Here is a 19,354-nt window from a genome sequence, read left to right as displayed (position 1 = left end):
TCTGGGGGGTCCCCGCCACCCATGGTGGCTGAGAAGGCTGGGAACTCTGGCCCCCACCACCTGCAGTCCCTCAGAGCTCTGTGGCTGGCAGTTTGGAGCTGCAGGGTCCCCATGATGACTGGGAGCTCCAGCCCCGCCGTCCCAGAGCTGAAGCGGAAAATGTCATGGAGGTCTCTGAAAGTCACAGAATCCAAGACTTCGGGACATAAGCTTATCCTTACTTATGGGCTGATTAGCTTTTAGTTTCATGATGTTGACATCCCAGATGCATATTTTAATTGATGTTTGGAATTCTAGGACCTACTTTCCCCCACTGGTGAAAATGAAAGATGAGAGATAAATGCTATATAATAAATACTGCAGGCTAGCTCCGCATCTGGAGTAAATCAGCATCGCTCCTTTGATTTCAGTGTAGCAACAACTGATTTACAACAACTGAGGATCTGCCCCATATCTTTAAATAGTGGTATTCATCTTTGCTATTCATTTATCAACATCTGTCATGCATTAGTATGGAGAGATGCATATGTGCAAAGCCCAGTGAAACACTCTGGAAATCAAAAATGAGTAAACATAATATATTAAACATGTAAGAGGAAATTCCCGTAAAACCATCAATTCCAGAACTTTTAATCCTTCTAGGAATCTTCTCGCAATGCAAATTTTAAAGGAATAAATAATAATCATACCTCGCTCTTTTGGTCCATAGATCTCAAAATGCTTTACAGAGGGAGTCAGTCTCATTATCCCCATTTTACAGATGAGGAAACTGAGGCACCAAGTGGGGGAAATAACTTGCCCAAGGTCACACAGCAAGTCAGTGGCCAAGCCGGGAACAGAACCTAAATCCTAGTCCTAGTCCAGTGCCCTATTCACTAGGCTGCACTACCTGTAACAAATGGCCTCTGCTCTTAAACATGAAGCTTCAAAGTGGTTTACTTAACTCATGCTAGAATTACCCTCAGTGCTAGAGGGCGCCATTTCTATTAACCATTCTCAGAGTAGTCCCCCTCCGTAGTTGCTCTTGAGAGTACCATGCTCGGGCGACTGATTCCAACTTGGGTGCCTCTGTGGGATGACAAAGCCAGGTCATATGAACTGGCTAAGAAACTGTTTCTCTTTGTTCTTTGTTCTTCCTCCTTCTCCTCCTCCTCCTCCTCTATCACCCCAATAGGCATGAGAGTGTGGGGATTGAACTTGCTGCGAAGGGCTCCAATGATGCCAACCCTGTTTCAAAAGGAGTCATTGATGTAACTGAAGCACCAGGGCTAAGGAAAACTGGGGTGGGGCATGGAATTTGCAGCTTTATATAGAAAATTGCAAAGAACTTTATCTTTTGTTGGGTCAGGCATTACCCCGAGGGAAAACTTTGCCTATGTGCACAGGGATCATGCATCAATTAAGTCCCCAAATCCTGCTCTCCCACCATGCAGTGGGATTACATTGGTCCTGCTGGGTCTGGGAAGCAACTTGGAGTCAGGAGCCTTAAGTATCAACCATCCCTTGCAGAAATACAGCCAACAGCCACGGAACAGCTCCTTACTTGGGTGTAAGCTCAACAGTTGAGTAGTCCGGCAGGTCCTTGCTGCTGCAGGTTGGAAGGGTTCTGCCCCGATGCAGGTAATGGGTCTGGAAGAGATACTGAGCGTTGTCTTTGGGCAGGGGCAGTAGCGTACTGAGCACCGGCGAGCGCTGGCCAACGACACTCTTTATCGCTGGGCGTCTGGCATATACACTCCTTCAGAAAGAACAAATGGGCTTTAGTTTGATCCCGGTGGTGCAGTGCGAGCTCCCCTATGTGCCAGGATAACAAGCAAGGAGTGGTACCTGTGATAGGGAAAGATAACTTTCCTCTGATCAGCAGAGACATCTGTTTTCTGCAGGTTGGGGCTGTTCTTTTCTCTCAACGCGGGGTTAAATATGTCAGAGCGAAGAAGCCTGCCCACTTCTTCCTGAATCTCTTGGAAGTGCTTCCGTCTGAACACCACCCAGGCCACGTATGTACAGAAGTTGTAGAAGCACTAAACAGAAACAAAGCCCAATCTTACCGAATACGGCTGTGCTACAGAGAAAGCCACAGCATACAAAGGGGAGGCCCAAATTATCTGCTGGCGTAACTCCACTGACATCAACAGAGATACATCAGCATAGAATATGACCCAGTATCACAGCATATTCTTTACAGTAGAGACTTGTGGCACAGTAGAATGTCTCTTAATGTGACACTTCCCATGACCGATGGCCATTTTTAGAGCCAAACACCCTGAGTCCTGTTCGGTCTGCTTGTGTTTCAGTTGGGAACAGTAGTGTCTCCCCACACTGAGTCACTGCAATGTCATAGGGATTAAGTGGTGAATAGGACATTACTTTATAAAAATTTATCGAGAAGACTGGAAATGAAATTACACACCGAATACTACTACAAGAAATAAGATCACCGCATCTCATCCTTGCTTGGCAACTTCAGTATTAAAAGACCAAAGCTTAGATGTTCACCTAGTTAGCATCTGGTTAAATACCAGGGATACTTGGCACAGGCTGAACATGTCCCCATTACACAGAATTTCTGCTAAGAGCTGGTCTAGGCCAGAAACTTACATAGCTATAGCTACATCTCTCGGGTGGGAAAAATCCACACCGCTGGGTTGTAGCTGTGCCGACCTAACCCCTGGTATAGACAGCACTAGATTGATGGAAGAATTCTTCTGTCAACCTAGTAACAGCCTGTCGGGGAGGTGGATTAACTATATTGTCGGGTTGGTGTAGGTAGCGTCTACACAGAAGTGCTACAGCTCCGCAGCTGTGCTGCTGTAGCGTTTCAGGTGTGGACAAGCCCTAAGTAAGCACATCACAATCCACTGGAGTCCAAAATATCGTATTGGTTTCAAATGTTTTCTATGAATCTGGTGAAGTATGGTATCTGGAAATTAACTGTCAAAACCTGTTCACGGAGCTATTCCTGCATAGACATCTAGAAACATTACTATGAATGATGGGATATGTTACTGTCGTCTTTAAGACTGTTACATTTCTGAATCACACAGTGCTAGGCTCACGGCTGCAATTGTGATCTTTGGATTTAACCCGAATGGAAGTTTCAAACTGAACTCTATTTTCTTGCTGATTTTTTTCCTTTCATCACTTGCAAACTGCTTTGTTATTGTAGGGTTGCTCATGAAGATTTTGAGCTGCTTTGTTTTATTTTCTGTAGGGACAATGAGGAACAACACGGAGGCCTTCAAAATTTGAGTAAAAGAGCACACAAAGTGATGTAAAATACAGGACAAAATTGGTGGCTGACCCACTTTCTCAGTGTCTTGTCTCAGCAGGAACAATTCTGAGGAAGTGTGTGTTAGTGACAATTTAAACAACTCACTGCTTTCTCCACCACTAGGTATCCTGGCCCAGAGCCTCAGCGGAAGCCATACTGATTTACACCACTGACTTCCACAGAGCTAGATCAGCTCAGACCAGCTGATGATCTTGCCCAATATCTTGAACCCAGAGCAGTTACCATTTCTGACGCTTCCTCATTTCATCTTATTCTAGGATTAGCGAAAAATCTCAGCGTCTATCCACAAATGTCTCTTTCTTACCTCAAAGAACTCTCGGTCCTTCTGTGATGATGATGTTTTTCTCCTAAGACAATCAACAATAGCAAAAAGTTAATAGCCGGAGTTATGCTTTCAAGTCTCTGAACAGCATACTGGACACAAATCAGATGGCTACCACCAAGCTGACATTTCACCAGCACAGTAAGGCTGGTTGTTGAGCAACCATCTTTACCAGCAATGCAGAGGCCCAGTGTCCAAGAGAAAGGCAGGATTTCTGGACTGACTCAGAAAGAAAAGAAAGAAAATGCACAACACTATGTGGCTTAGCTAATTAAATCGGCCAGAGACCAAATGTCATGGGCCTGATAGTTGGAGGTGCTGAGCACCTGAGGCTCCTATTAATTTCCAATAGAGTTTTGGGTTCTGTCTCTATTAAGATTGGGCCCTGTGGGTGGGATTTTAAAAAATACTCAGCCTTGGTCTACTTTCACACCCAGTGAAGTCGATGGAAAAACTCCCATTGACTTCAATGGGAGCATAGCCAGGATGGGAGCAGTATCAGCTCAAAGCTGAGAGACGATACAGGAGACATGGAAGGGAGAAGATTTCTGGGACTCAGAGAGGAATGTAAAACTCGCAGAAGAATGACAAAGCTTTAGGAGAACGGCCTCTGTTAAAGTAACAGTAGCGTTCCTCGTGAAAGGCTTGCTCTGGAAGTACATCGATCTGAGTCACACTTGTGCCAAGCGTTTGGGACACCGGGCCATGGACATACCTGTAGATCTGGAAGGCAGAACCCCCACCTATGAAGAGCCATTCAATCATTCTGCAAGGGGGCAGACTTTGCTCCCACGGAATGGGGAGCAATTTCCCCCCTAATCCAGGCCCTACAGATTCCTGCAGGACCTGGGTAGATCCTAAGGGATGAGCAAGAGGCTCTGTGCCTCCATGCCAGCACTCAGGGCCACTGTAGCTTTCCCTGTTTTCCCAACAGTGCAGCGCCAATTGTTCCACACAACCAGGGCTTCCCCAGCTGCCACTGCACCCAGAAACCTCTGTACAGAGGGGAGAGCAAAAGTGATATGCTCTAGGCTGCATGAATTGTTCACTGGCTTTTTTACTGGCCAGGGGAAAGATGTGCCTCCCTCCCAGCCCCACTCCATTCCTCTGCCCTCTTTCCCCAAACCTGACACCTCCCCAGCTGCAGATCCCAAACCCTATGTGCTATGCAGGGTTCAAGGTAAGGAGAGATGATGGCACAGAGGCAGCTGACTCCCTTCAGCATGGGAAGGGTAGGAGCCCCTGAGCTTAACAGTGGCCAAGCAACGTGGCCCATTGTCACTGCGGAATTCTAAAGTCACTTCAACGTATTTTGTTGCTCATCAGTACCTGTAATGCGCTATCAGCCACGAACATTATAATCGTGAAATCTAACAGTAGATTAAGTAAAATGACCCCTTAAGAGCTGATTTCACCTTTTAGCACGATGCAGCTTGTGCAGTCCCTTAATGACAAAATCCTCCAACTGCTTTCTGCATTCTAGGAAACCCAACCACTCTAAATGAAAGATTGACAGAAAACAGCCTTTCAACTGGAGCCCAGCAGGGCTGTGGTCTCCATCCCTCTCCCTTCCAATGCTAACCATGCAGGGGGAGGTAAACCCAAGAAAACTGCTCAAGGTAAAACTTCCTAACGTTAGTGGGAGACTTTAGTTCCTGCGTTTGGTGCACTCTTACTCATTAGCTAAGAAAATGATGACGGAGTTAGGAAAAAGGTAAACTTCAACAAGCTCAGTAGGGGGCATTGTAAGAAACATGTGAATGGCTAAGTGAGTGAAGTGCATCGCGTGCACTAGAAACCCAGTCAGAAGGAGTTTGTAGAACTGCCAGTGAGTCTGCAGAAATGAATGCATTAGACATAGTGGAGGAAAGCGTAGCCAAACCCAGATGCTACATTAAGCAGAGGCGTGCTTATGAAACACAATGTTCTCTAACTTTTATAGGACCCTGCATCCTGCATGTGGATGCAACTGAAAATAAATGCTTCAGATGCCATTTTAGCAGCTCTCTGATCCACAGCTATGTGTTTTATGGACCAGGGACCACAACAAGGTCCGGGTGAGTCTTGCCTCAGACTTTAAGTGGGGCCCCGCTTTAGCCATATTTGTGTAAGTAATGTATGCAGCTCTGGGGACACAACCTATTTTTTCCCATTATGACAAAATGCCCAGAAGGAAATTGGCACTATAAAAAAATTGCACAATCTGTCCCAGCAGTTTCAGAGGAGAAAGCTAGACACACCTATTCCTTCCTCAGGGTTGGAGACATAAAAGAACTAGAGCTCATACACACAAATAGGTTTGCTGGGGAACTCCTCAAAACACAGTCTGAGATAACATCAAAATAGGACTCCTAAGCTGCGCTTCACAAACATTTCAAGCATTATTAAGTTGCATGTGGATACCATTTGAAGCCTCACGCTACTCTTCCTCCAGAATAGACTCCTTTCTAAACCCTTGGAGAAAACTTCACAGGAACAATTAATAACTTAACAGCTGGGTATGAATAATTATAGTACAGCTGGGTGGGAAATGCTTTTCCCATCCCTGGAAAAATGTTGAGATTTCAAAAAAAAAATTCCCATTCCAAATTGGGACAAAAAGTCGAAATCTCAAAAATTGTCACAAACCAACAAACTGAGAAACAATCAGGCTTGGGTCAGTTGAAACATTTCATTTCAGTCTTTTTGAAATGTTTCGGTTTTGACCTTTTTTGCATTTTTAATTTAAAAAAATATATAATTAGCTTAGATTTCTAACTGAAGTCATATGGAACCAAAGCAACAAATGTTGTCATTTAAAAAATGCTGAAGTGTACCATTTTAGCAATTTCAGAACTTTTTTTCCCCAGAAGTTTTTCAAATCGAGAAATTAGTGGAAACTGACCCTGTCCCATGAACAGTTTCAAAGAATCAGTATTTTCTAACAAAAACACTGAATTGAAAAATTCTCAACCAGCTCCAATAATTAGTAAATGTTGATCAGTGTGACACAATCACATTTGTTTTAGGCAGCCTATGGAATTCCCAGTGACCATTCAGCCATTTCAATGCTAATCTAAGTCAATTTGGGAAAGTTTATATATTATTTATGTAATTGCAAAACATGTTTGTATCTTTCACAGGTGGATGGATGGATAGAATCAAATACATTCATGGTGTGTTGGGTTTTCAGTTGCCTTCAATGGGAGCAGAGGTAGGCCAAAGCTGAGCGCTTTTGAAAATGCCACCCTTACTTTAGATTAGATAGATAGATAGATATTTTCAAAAGCACTCAGCATTGTCCTACGTCTATGCCCTTTGAACTCAATTGAAAATCCCACCCATAATGAATATACTTGATTGCCTCTCATCCCTCTTCCCACCCTTCCTATATTGTTTGTCTTCTTAGGCCATGTCTATACTACAAAATTAGGTCGACCTAGTTTACATTGGCGCACAACCACCACAGTTATTAAATCGCTTGTGAGCGTGCACACTTGGCTCCTTGTGTTGGTGCTGTGCATCTTCACTGGGAGCGCTTGTATCCATTGTATGGTCAGTGTGGGGCACTGTGGGACGGTTCCTGAAAGCCAGTAACAGTCAATGTATCTACACAGTATCTACACTGACACTGCGTCGGCTTAATTACATCGACTGTGACTCTACTCTGCTCAGGAAAGTGATGTTACCAAATCAGTGTGGAGAGGCCTTTATGTTGGCGGGAGCCAAATTTAAATGAAGACGCTTGGACAGCTAGGTTGACACAAGGCAGCTTACGTAGACCTACCCATGTAGGGTAGACCAGGCCCTAGACTCTAAGCTCTTTGAGGCAGGGACCACATCTACCTCTATGTTTCTACAGAGCCTGGCACAGTGGGGCCCCGATCCTCTTCAGAGCCTCTGGGCACAATTGTAATGTAAATACTAAATAATACTGACAATTCTCATTCACAGCTCTTCACTTTTTACCCAGATTGTTGCAGGGTTGTTTTTTTTAATTAACTTCTCTCTATATAGCTACAACCCTGCTCCTTTCCCTCTACCAGGAAAGAGAAGGGAGAGAACTGGCAGCAGACTCGGTAAGTAGGGCAGAGCTCCTGTTCCACTGATTTCTTGTCCAGGGAGTTTTATCCTAGCAAGGACAGTGAGTAGATTAGTTCTTCAAAGCCAGTAGCTCTAGCTGGCCCAGAGAAGACATTGCACAAATTGGGTCTTGTACCTGCAGCCTTTGAAGCTGTATTACAGTCTGTGCTCCAACCGGAAAAATAAAATGCTGGCATGACCCTCCCTGTCCAATCAGCAAGAAAATGAAAACAACCCTACAGCACCACCCCAAACTGCAGTCGGCCCAGAGATCCAGCAGCTGGTCACACAATGCTGTGTGTGCTGGTCACACAATCCTGTGGCCCCAGGGTGCACAGGGAGTACTGTGCTGTGCTCTTTACTCCTCATGCTTCAGGGCCTCATGATATGGGGCACACACTGGCAATCTACATCTGGAGGGACTGGGGAACAGCTTGGTCATGGAAGTAGGTAGCAGAAGGCTTCAGCAACAGGACAGCAACAGTGTGGATGGGCTGTGCCAGCACAGTACGCTGGTGCATAGCAGTTCACTGATCACAAGGAGGTATGTGACATAGCACTGGTATCACAGTACAGTATATTACATGGATTAATTAGTTTACCTTTCTCCTTCTAAGAGGTATTAACCTTCCCTCCTCCCTGCTACATTGCCCTCACAATCTTCTCTGAGGCTTTGGAAATGGCAATTAATGTCAGCACTGTCATTTGCCCAGTTGCCTGTGCCGGACCCGCTCAATACCACATCGCTCCTATAGCCACCAAGGCTTCTGCACAGCTGGATCTGAGCTGCAAGTCAGGTCTCCAAAGTCCTGCTGCAGTGTGTTGCAGTCCTATGGCCTGTGTTATGCAGAAGGTCAGACTAGAGGACACAGTGGTCCCGTCTGGCCTTACAATCTATGAATCACTTAGCAGGCCTCCTGTTTATAACAAAAGTCTATAACATTTTCCACGCTGCTCACTTGGCCCTGGCCAATGCTTTCCCTCCTGCAGTGCTCACTTGGACTGGATTATTGTGGGCTTTTGTCTTTGTCAAAGAAAAGGTCTGGCTAGACTGCAAGTGGGAGATGTGACTGCAGCACATCTAGACATACCTGAGTTACCTTTGATCAAAAGATCAAAGCCAGCGTGAGTAACACGAGCAATGAAATCACAGCACATGGAAGGCTGCACAGGTTAGCCCTGTCCGCCGGGAACACCAGGACACAGCCGCCACCCATACTGCTGTGGCTTCAATGCCATTCTTACTCGAGCTAGCTTTGATCTAGCTAGATCACAGCTGACTTGGGTATGCCTACACCTGCTGCAATCACACCTCCTGAGTGCAGTGCAGACATACCCAAAATGAGGGCCCTGGCCCATGTGTGGACTGGCTGGATATCAGGTGTAATGGCAACTATTGCCCCCACAAGCGGTGTAAAGGCAAGGTCGATGTAGTTAGGTCAATGCAGTGTCAGTGTAGACACCATGTTGCTTATGTCGACTGTTACGGGCTTTCAGGAGCCATCCCACAATGCCCCACACTGACTACAATCAATACAAGTGTACCTGGTGAGGAGTCATCATAGGGAAAATTACTCAGTGCATTTCCTTACTTTCCACAAGCCATGTGATGCTGCTCAGCCATTCCTAGTCCAAGAATAAGGATGCAGTACACCTTGGCAAGGTGTTTCTTGGTTCCTGTTAGCTTAGCCAATGTCTCCTCCCGTTCTTTTTGGTCTAACACACTGGGGTTTCTGTTTTAAAAGAAGGAAAAAGAGTTATTTTAAAGGGTGTTTTGTTTAGGTGAGATATGTCTGAATGTTTATGAAAGGAAAGAGTATGTATAAACCATCACACTGCATAACCAACCCAGAGGACCCGTTTGCAGTCAGATTGATTTAGAGCATTTTCAGGGCTGGTGGGGCAACACAGCATGGGACTTGGCCCCATAAGTTCTCTTTGACCCTGCAGGGTTTGCAAGCTCCACATCTACAGACTGCCAGGGGAATCTCTCTGGTCTTATCAAGCTTGTGAGCCCTTCTTGTAGCCTAGACATGGACCCTTGGGACTTCTTGCAGGTTCAGATATACACCATATATGGGCACACTTCATTGTACAATTGGTGCCACACTGAGCAAACATCTCCAAAATCCTTCAAAAAAAATGCTGAAAGGTTCTCATCCTCTTTTAGGACAAATTAATAAAGCAAATGTAGAAAACTCAGACTAAGCCATTTCTGAAATATGAGATTCCAGGAACAATAAAGGTAGAAGATTATTTTTAGAAAGTGAAGAAAACACTTGTTTTTATGTTTTCTAGCTCAAACTGCCACCCATGCGGTGGAGTGACTTTCACTGCTTTTTGGAAGGATGGCTGGTTGAGTTTGGAGTTCTTTGCTCAGTGTATCTGTACCTGTAAGAAATCTGCTACTACCCAGGCTGGGACTCGTAAAGAGTCAGAAAAGCACCAAGTAAAGATAAAACACAGAGGTTGTCTTTCTTTACCATACCCAGATCTGAAACCAGATCAACAGGGTCATGGGAAAAGGAATCTAGATGGACCCAGAGAGGCTTTGACATGAATGCCTCTATAACCTTCCAAAGCAAGAATGTTTGAACCGCAGAGGTAATCGGTGCGTTCAGTCAGTTACGTAGTCTTTAGCAAGAGTCTAACTATTCACCGTTTCAGTGGACAGCATCTTGCCTTTCCAGATGGAGACACTAGCAATTTCAGGACCTGCAGGCTGTCTTTCACCAGTCATGAGATCATCTTACTGGTCACAGCCCCCAGCTCTACCAGCGAATCCAAGACCACATATGTGAAATCACATTTATGATTTATGGATCTCGTTTATTTATTTATGAATAAGGCTACATTTTAGTCACAGGTATTTTTAGTAAAAGTCACGGACAGGTCACAGGCAGTAAACAAAAATTCACAGCCCGTGACCTGTCCATGACTTGTACTATATACCTCTGACTAAATCTTGGGGAGGGAGGCGGCTTGGGGGTGCTGCGGGTGCTCGGGAGGGGGCAGCCTGGGGGGCACCATGGGTGCTCGGGGGGGGGCAGCCTGGGGGGCACTGCGGGTGCTCATGGGGGGGCGGCACAGGGGGCACCACAGGTGCTCGGGGGGGCAGCCCGGAGGTGCTGCAGGTGCTGGGGGGGAGCAGCCCGGGACACCTGCTGGTGCTGGAGTGGGTGGGCAGTGGCATGCAGCCCGGGATCCGCACTGGTGCTGGGAAGGGCAGGGCTGGCAAGCTCCCTACCCGGCTCCTCGTGGCTCCCCGGAAGCAGCGACATGTCCCTCCCTCAGCTCCTAGCTCCTCACGCTGTCCCTGCCTCAAGTGCCGGCTCCGCAGCTCCCATTGGCCGGGAACTGAGGGAAGGACATGTCGCCACTTCCAGGGTGCCCCCCAAGGTAAGCGCTGCCCACAGCCCTCACCTCCTCCCGTGCCCCAACCCCCAGCCCTGAGCCCCCTCCCACACCCAAACTCCTGCTGCTGGGGGGAGAAGGGGCGGTGGCCTGAGACTGCCCTAGCAGCAGCCAGTGCTATGGAAGTGTCTACATTTAAATTTCATTCCCGCTGACATAACTGCCCTGCTACACCAACTTAATAACTCTACCTCCACAAGCACTGTAGAGTCAAGGTCAATGTACTCAGGTCGACAGTGTCAGTGCAGACACTGTGTTGCTTATGTTGACTGTTACTGGCTTTCAGGAGCCATCCCACAATGCCCCACACTGACAGTACAATCAATACAAGCACTCCTGGTGAGGACATGCACCGTCGACACAAGGAGCACAGTGTAGACACGCACAAGTGATGTAATTACTGCAGAAGCTGCATGCCAAGGTAAGTTAAGTCGACTTAATTTTGTAGTGCAGACATGGCCTTACATGGTCAGACAGACACCTCACCTATGGATGTGGAGTTTATCAATCCTACAGACAGGGCCGTCCCTAGGGGGGTGCGGATTTGTCTCTTTTGGGACCGACCACATCTGCCAATCGCACCAGCCCACGGGGCCCCCAGACTGCAGGGCCCGGAGCGGGCCAATTTGCCCTACCCAAGGGACGGCTCTGCCTACAGAGCCAAAGACAAATCCCCAGCAGTCTATCCCACAAAAACAAACAAAGTAGTCACACTTTATATTAAGGCTCCACTCACAAATGGATTATAAAGGATTGAGTGAGAGAAGCGGGAGAAACACAAAAGGAGACAGAGAAGGCTGTATAGCCACAGGAGCACTGGTAGCATAACCCTGAGAAAAAGCTAAGAGAGAGAGAGAGAGAGATTTTAGTAACAGTGCTAGCTGAAAAGAGGCTTGGAACTCTGAGCAAAGACACTATCTCCTGTTGTTTGATTCCTCCTGTGTTCATCAAAACAGGACTTCGTTCATTCTTTGTAAATAAACAAAAGTGCATCAAAGAGATAACTGATTCTGTCATCAAGTTCTCCTCCTAATGAAACCAACCCACAGGACCCTGCATTTTGTCTAACCACTTGGGTCAAAACGAGATAACAGTATATAACCATCTCACAAATACTTCTCATGCTGCAACATGCTTATAACATCTAGTCACGCTTTATAAACCATTTATAAGTGGAGCCCTAAAACGAAGTGTGGCCCAAAAATCAAATCTTCCTTAGGCACAAGACCACAGATGAAAAATTTCAGGTGGAATCTATTTATGTAAGGACACTGGTGGGGGTTGAAATCAGGCATATGATGGAAAGCTATTTTCAACCTTATCTACTTTGGAATTTCTATTGCAGCTCCATAATATATGGGCATTAATTTGGCAGGTTGCTGGACATAACAATCTGCTAAGGGTTGATATGTCAAATCCTGCTGGAAGCTAGGAAACAGGTTGAAATGTCACAAGCTGCTGATTGACTAACTTTGTGCAGAGGGATACACACCTTTGCTCATTTATAATAGCTGCTGTAAATTATGTGGGACACTAGTGAACTCCTATCTGATTACTTGGGGCCCTATCTTGCAAACACAAAGGGCTGGGCTTAATGCTTACTACCATGACTCATCCCAGTGAAGAAAAAGGAAATATAAGTTGTAGTTGATTAGCACTGCAGTAGCACCTAGAGGCTCCAGTTGAGATGGTGGCCCCATTTCACTAGGCACTGTGTAGGCACAGTAGACACAGTAAGAGGCAGCCCAGGCCCCAAAGAGCATACAGTCTCAATAGACAAGACAGACAAAGGAGAACTAACATATTAGGAAGGGAGGAGAGACGATTCTCAGTAGTGAACAGTATGTCTTGGACTATGTGTTTGTAGGATTGAGCCCTCCATCTTTAACACTGTAAACTGTGCCTGGTTGTGTCAGCATTTCAAAACATACCTGTAATGCTCCCCTTGTAGATAAACGACCTTTACATTCAAATGTCCCAACAGAGACAGTAATGGGAAATCTAGTCTGTATCTATTATGAGCCCAATCCTGCAGCAGTCCTTGCTCATGTGTGGTGTCCCATTGAAGCAATGATACTATTCACTTGAGTAAGGCCTGCCTGCACGAGGAGAGTCAGGCCCTGTGTCCTTAAATCAGTAAAGTCTCTTACTTACACCATAAAAGATTTGGGTTTCTTTTCCAGGGCAATTTTTTCCAGATAATACGATAAATAGAAAAGCAGAGCCATGAGGAACTCATCCAGCTGCTTACTCCTAAATGGAAGACAACAAGATTACCTTCATGTATGTAATACTACTGATGTAAGGCTGAACCTAAAAACATGTCCTTGCCCCAAAGCACCTACAGTCTACCAACACTTAGTACTTAGCCTAGAGCTTCCTAGTAGACCTATTCATAGTAGTAAGCACTACACCCACTAGCAAGGGTTTGCAGGGACATGTCCCTACAGAAATACTAATCAAAACAGTCCAAGAAACATGCTGAAGGGTGGATCTGCATGTGGACATTCCAGGAGATGGGCCTTCTGAAGCAGGTGGGTTATAAAACATATGACTTCTGTGTACAAAATACATCGTTAAGTGTGGAACCCGCATTTAAAAGTCCAAGCAGAAAAACACCTCTCTTCTCAAGTGATCATTCCCTTAGGGCTAGATTGTGGCTGTAGGCCGGGCCCTGAGCAAAAGGTAGTGAGGAAGTGGTACCACCCCATTGTGCCTCAGGGACATATCTCTGAGGTACAATTCCTTCTCTGTTTCCCTCTTGTTCTGGGCAGCAGGGAAGTAATTTACTGCTGACAAATACCAGCAGCAAATTCTGACACCTTCTGCACCAGCTCAGCAGTTCTAGTATTGGCAGCGCAGAACAAAGGCTCCACCTTGTTCTTTCCTCCCTTCTAGGGCCTTGTGCCAGACCCGATGTGTGAGTAAGTCCGCATGGGGATGCAATTAGAATTACTACCCTGCATGAGTGTTTAGCCCCAAATCACAATCTAGCCCTTAGTAAACACAGTGAAAGACCCTTTCATAAGAGTAAGGGAATTCACTTGTTGTTCTCTGTTAGGGCTGAAATGCATTTGGTAGCACTTTCCACTGAACTTTATAGTTGACAGAGGAGAGATTTTAAAGCTCTAATATTTCGCTCTCCACTTTTTATAAGCTTTGAATCCATCACCATCAGTTATTAAAACACACAGCACACACACACACACACACACACAAAATTCTTAGAACAAATTCCAGACTACATACCTCATAACCGCTGTAAAAGAAGGTATATGATATGATTCATCTTCTTGTACCAGAAACAAAGCAGCATCTAAAAATGCACCAAGTGGAAAAAATGGATGTCAAAAATATTTCTGAGGAAAAACTTTTAGAGGAAATACTTTTCTAATCTGTAAGGATAACACTGTGCTGAGACCAAATGACAGTGTTTACTCACATTTAACATCGTCTAATGTAACACACTCATTTTGTCCCCGCTTCAACAGCCTAGGGGATTTCTCTTCTTGTATATTCATTCTTTTCTCAGGGAATCTTGCACCAAACAAATCTCGAAACATACTAGGAGTCGATCTACAGGCAGGATTTAAAATATGCTGTTAATTCCACTTATTTGGGTTACAGTCAAATACAAGTTTGCTGTTAACATCTGGGACGTTCTCTTTTCAGTTGATTCAATTTAAAGATGAAACTGGTAGTTAAAAAATGTTTGATGAATACTCTGAAGGCTTTCTTTCTTTCTTTCTTTTTCTTTCTTTCTTTAACAAGCTATTGCAAGTAGACCACGTTCAGCCAACCAAGGTCCTTCAACTCTTCAGAGCACTTCTGAATGTGGTTCTTTCATTTGGTAATATAATAAATTGTGACCATACTACTTAGGCCAAAGACATTTTAGGTTATGGGTGGTAAAGAGGAAAGTTAACCGTGCCTTTTAGTGTATGCCAATCTAGTCCTTGTGTAACATAAATAATAATGGTAACAACAAATGTAAGTGCTTTACAAACATGAATTAATTAATCCATCCTCACAAGGCCCCTCTCTATAGAAAAGTATTATTGTCCCCATTTTAACAGATGTGGAAACAGCGGCAGAGATGTTCAGTGACTTGCCCACGACCAAAAGGAGCTGGAGTCAGAGCTAGGAATAGACATTAGGCGTTCCTGGCTCCCGGTCCTGTGCTCAGACTACTAACCACGCAGCCTGAAATGACTGCTGAAGTGACAGATTACGTTCTGCCTTACATACTTCATTAAAACAAGATAAAATATAGATTCTTAAAACTATGGGCAAAAGGTCCCACCCAAATAATGCTACTTTCCTGTTTTAACCAAGTGAGTTTAAACTGGAATACCTGTCTAGTGTTTTACTACCCATTTCCTGAAAATGGATGGTTTTGCCCTTCTTGGGTTTCTCTTTAGCATCTGCGGCGGGGATGGAGCTGTAACACATACAGAGTGAACATTCAGAAAGGTAAAGTGCAATTGGACAGGGAAGTGGTGCAACAAATTCAGTATATACTGGAATTTAACACCCACATGTTTGGGCCTCCCTGTGACACTGAGACAAATCTCTGAACGGCGATTGGGTCAGGGTATCAGACATTGCTTTTGCTATCCATCGAGGCAGGTTTAGAAAGGGACAAATACATCTGACGAATTTCATATCCTCCCACTCCTGCATCTGCCACACAGAGCACTGCAAGGTAGGAGAGAGATAGGAAGGGAAAGGTTGTTTCCTGACCTACGGCCTGCTCCTGCTCCAACTGAAATCAATGAGCCCATGACTGGGCTCTTACTCCTCTTTTGTCTCAGAGAGGATAGGCTTGAAAAGTGAGCCACCTTGTTCTAGAGTTTGCTGTCAGGGTCCCTGTACACTGTGGGACACAAGAAACTGAGGAAACCCACTAATCCTTACAGGGCAAGCAGGCAGGCAGGGAGCAGCACACCTGAAGACAGCAGAGAGGCTGGTAGACTTGCTGGGACTCATTATTTAAAGGGGCATGTGTGATGGGCAGACAAAGCAGCAGGAGTAGGGAAGAGACAGTATACACAGGAGAAATCCACACCTGAGGAAGATCTGGAATGCATATGAAAGGGGCGGGGAGGCAGCAAGTGGGAGTCATGTGTGACCGACTCCAAATCATCCGCCCTGCATGGCACATACTCACATTGTCAGCTGTTTCGGGAAAGAACAGGGAGCCTATATTTTTTTCAGTGGCCCAATTTTTTTGTAGATTTCGGCCCATTAAAGTCTTAATCCACAACTGCCACAAAAATGTAAAAAAAAATAATGTTTAAGAGCGATATCACCCCTTGACAGGCGCAGTTGCATTATGCCTACAGTTCCTGGGTGCTTGAAAGTACTTCAGGGTCAAACATAGCAGTGGACACAGCTCCATGTCTTCAGTGAAGTTGCACCCAATGCATCAGTTCTGAATTTGGCCCTTGGCTTTCAGAGCATTGTCTCAGGCATGTGCCTATCTGATATAACATGCCTTGCTGGAATCCTCTTGTAGTGAACACTGCTGGAGAGTAGTGCAAAGTAAATGTCACTAACATATTCATTATTTCTATGGCAAATTTCTCTTTCCATTAATCTACTGGGGTAAACGACAATACGTTCTACAGAGTGAAAGTTACAAAGCTATTCCCTCCACAGGGAAAACAAATATGTAGGGCCTGGTCCTGCAGTTCATATTTGGGCAAAACCCATTGGGATCCAATTTTTACCTGTATAAGGACTGCTGGATCAAGGCCTTAGTTTGTACATTTTAAAAATTGTAACTTTTACCTTGCAAATTCAAGTGTTTTGGTATCCTCTTTCCAGTACCACACCCCTGGGGCTATTTTTGTCATCTACAAAAATTAAAATATAATGTCATGTGTAAACTCTTTAACTACTTTTTAAAATCTAATCCAGGCATATTCTCAACCCAGTTAAACAAAGTATTCATAATACAAACACTATGTAGTTTGACCATAGTTTGGTCTGTCTCAATTGTCCATTTCACCCACATGTTGTCAGGCAAGTCCCTGAGAACTGGTTCCTGAGCTGGCCAAACAGACAAAATCTTTGGGGTCAAAAACTGACCAACTAAGGAAGAGAAAAATGGGTTTTTAATTCTTTTTTGCTTATTTCAGATTCTAAAGAAGGCCTGAAAGGTTTACTGGGGGGTTTTAACTTTTTTTTAACATTAGAAATGTAAATCATGCTTACATTGGAAGACTCTGGAGAACTAGTAAATGCAAAGCTATTAAGAACAGAAAGGGGTTTAGTCAGGCTCTTTAAAACACATTATTTTTTGTTTGTTTCTGGTAACATCTATTTAAATTCAAGGACTATTTAAGACTTTGGAGAAAGGAAATCTTTGTTAAAGATTCAGCAGGTTCCTTGCTCATTTAACTTAGGTATGAAAAGTTCGCAAAACATCTTTTAGACCTCCCAGTGGTCATCCAACAAAACCAGAGAAGATAAGATTTTATATTCTTTGTATTTCCAAGTAAAAAATAAGGAGAAAAAACATTTGGAAGGGGAAAAAAACCCACCAAAAACCTTTCAGTCTTCTTTATACATCATTAAAAAGGAAAGATTGCAAAGGCTTAAAAAACCCTTTGCAGGTCACCTTTAAGATAACATGCATCCAATTGCTGGGACCCTTGTTCTTCAGTTAAGGATAATTAGTTTAAATACAGTATTGCATTAAGGTTTTCTGTCACTTTTTGCCAGCTGACCAACCAGTCTCACAGAAATCCACACAGACTCTGATTCAGTTCTAAAATGTTGTCAGAACACGGGACTTAAGGCTTGTCTACGCAGCCCCCACAGTCACAGTGTGGATGACAGGGGTGTGAATTGCAGTGCCTTGTGTAGATCCTGCTAGCATGAACTAAAAGGGCTATGTTTCAAACAGGACTATGCTAATGTAAACTCGGTACCTTTTAGATCACATTAGCAGGGACCACCTGGGGTAGTGAGAGCGCAACACTTTAATGTGCACTGGAGTTCACATGCCAGAAGTTCGCATTGCAGGGCCATGTGGACAAGACCTTAGAATATCAAAATAATTTCATGTCAGCAGAAGGCAACCTGCATAATGGTTAGAACCCTGAGCGGGGAGTCAGGAGATCTGGGTTTTATTCCTGATGCTCACACTAACCAATTGTTTGATCTTGCCCTCTTTGGGCCTCAATTTTTCCAACTGTACAATGGAAATAAAAAAACCCTTTTTTCAAGTGCTTTGCAATCCTCTGATGAAAGGGATTGCATAAATGCAGTATCTTGAGATTGTAAACATGGGATTATCAATTCAGCTACAGATCAAGTAGAAGGTGATGGTTAGTGATGCAGGAGATGGATAATTTGTATTGAAGTCTTCTGATAGCAAACAATTATAATTCTTCCTGATATAGTACAGCACCTTCCACCACCAGAAGATCTCTAAGAAGGCAACTTCCCTAGGAGATAAGTGTCACTAACATGTTAAAACAAGGAGGAGTCCTTGTGGCACCTCCATGCATCAGATGAAGTGGGTTTTAGCCCATGAAAGCTTATTCCCAAACAAATTTATTAGTCTCTAAGGTGCCACAAGGACTCCTCTTTATTTTTGCTGCTACAGACTAACACGGCTGCTACTCTGAAACCTGTCACTAACATGTTAGTATCATTAACCTTTTACAGGTGCAGAAATTGAGGCACAAAGTCGTTTTCCAGAAGTCCTCAGTGGAACTGGAAAGAAAACCCAAGAGTCCGGACTCCAGTAGAAAAGGTACCACGCCATTCTCCTCTCCCCTGCATTAGTAGTTAAAGCCAAAATAAACAGCAGGCAGGAGATCACCTTTGTTCCCTTAAAGTCTACATCACTTTGCAGACTGCGTAGGCAGCTTGCGCCTGGCCCCTCTGGTTACTAGGGGCTGCAGGCATGCCTGCAAGCTACTGCCGGTGCTGTCCCTGCTCGGGCTGTTTGCAGGCGTTATCTGCAACCCTCCTCCCCTTGCACTAGCCAGCAAACCCTTCTCCGTGACCTCCGCTTCTCCCGGCCAGGGCACTGCGAGGCAGTGCCGTGCCGCAGCCGTGGGGGGAAACTTACAGGTTGCATGGTGCTTGGGAGCCCGCCTGCCGCCGAGAGAACAATGCGGCTCCTGGAGGCATTGTTTACGGTGGTATCCCGGTAACAGCCCCTGGAAACTATACGTTCCATCGTGCAATGCACCCTGCCATGCTGCTTTGCACGCTGGGACTTGCAGTCTATTTGCCCTGCCCCT

The 19,354-nt window shown here is 44.9% G+C and overlaps 1 protein-coding gene across 1 annotated transcript; it reads right to left on the bottom strand.

Annotated features, from left to right (window-relative positions):
• Positions 1-986: 986 nt before the first annotated feature.
• Positions 987-19,290, bottom strand: PPP1R36 (protein phosphatase 1 regulatory subunit 36). The gene is made up of 11 exons (XM_065404440.1): positions 19,180-19,290; positions 16,884-16,948; positions 15,445-15,531; positions 14,533-14,666; positions 14,340-14,406; positions 13,245-13,343; positions 9,269-9,409; positions 3,597-3,639; positions 1,828-2,021; positions 1,544-1,738; positions 987-1,227 (listed from the first exon to the last, which is right to left on the bottom strand). The coding sequence occupies exons 1-11, from the start codon at positions 19,288-19,290 to the stop codon at positions 987-989; spliced, it is 1,377 nt and encodes a 458-aa protein (XP_065260512.1).
• Between the last annotated feature and the right edge of the window lie 64 nt (positions 19,291-19,354).

This window comes from Emys orbicularis, chromosome 4, assembly GCF_028017835.1.
Source record: "Emys orbicularis isolate rEmyOrb1 chromosome 4, rEmyOrb1.hap1, whole genome shotgun sequence".
NCBI lineage: Eukaryota > Metazoa > Chordata > Testudines > Emydidae > Emys > Emys orbicularis.
This window is presented reverse-complemented; position numbering and strand designations above follow the sequence as displayed.

Coding starts and splice junctions, on each gene's coding strand:
- PPP1R36 (XM_065404440.1), bottom strand. CDS start 19,290: ATGGAACGTATAGTTTCCAGGGGCTGTTACCGGGATACCACCGTAAAC. Junction 14,667..15,444: donor GGTAGTAAAACACTAGACAG/GTATTCCAGTTT, acceptor TCCTGCCTGTAG/ATCGACTCCTAGTATGTTTC. Junction 13,344..14,339: donor TCTTTTACAGCGGTTATGAG/GTATGTAGTCTG, acceptor TCTTCCATTTAG/GAGTAAGCAGCTGGATGAGT.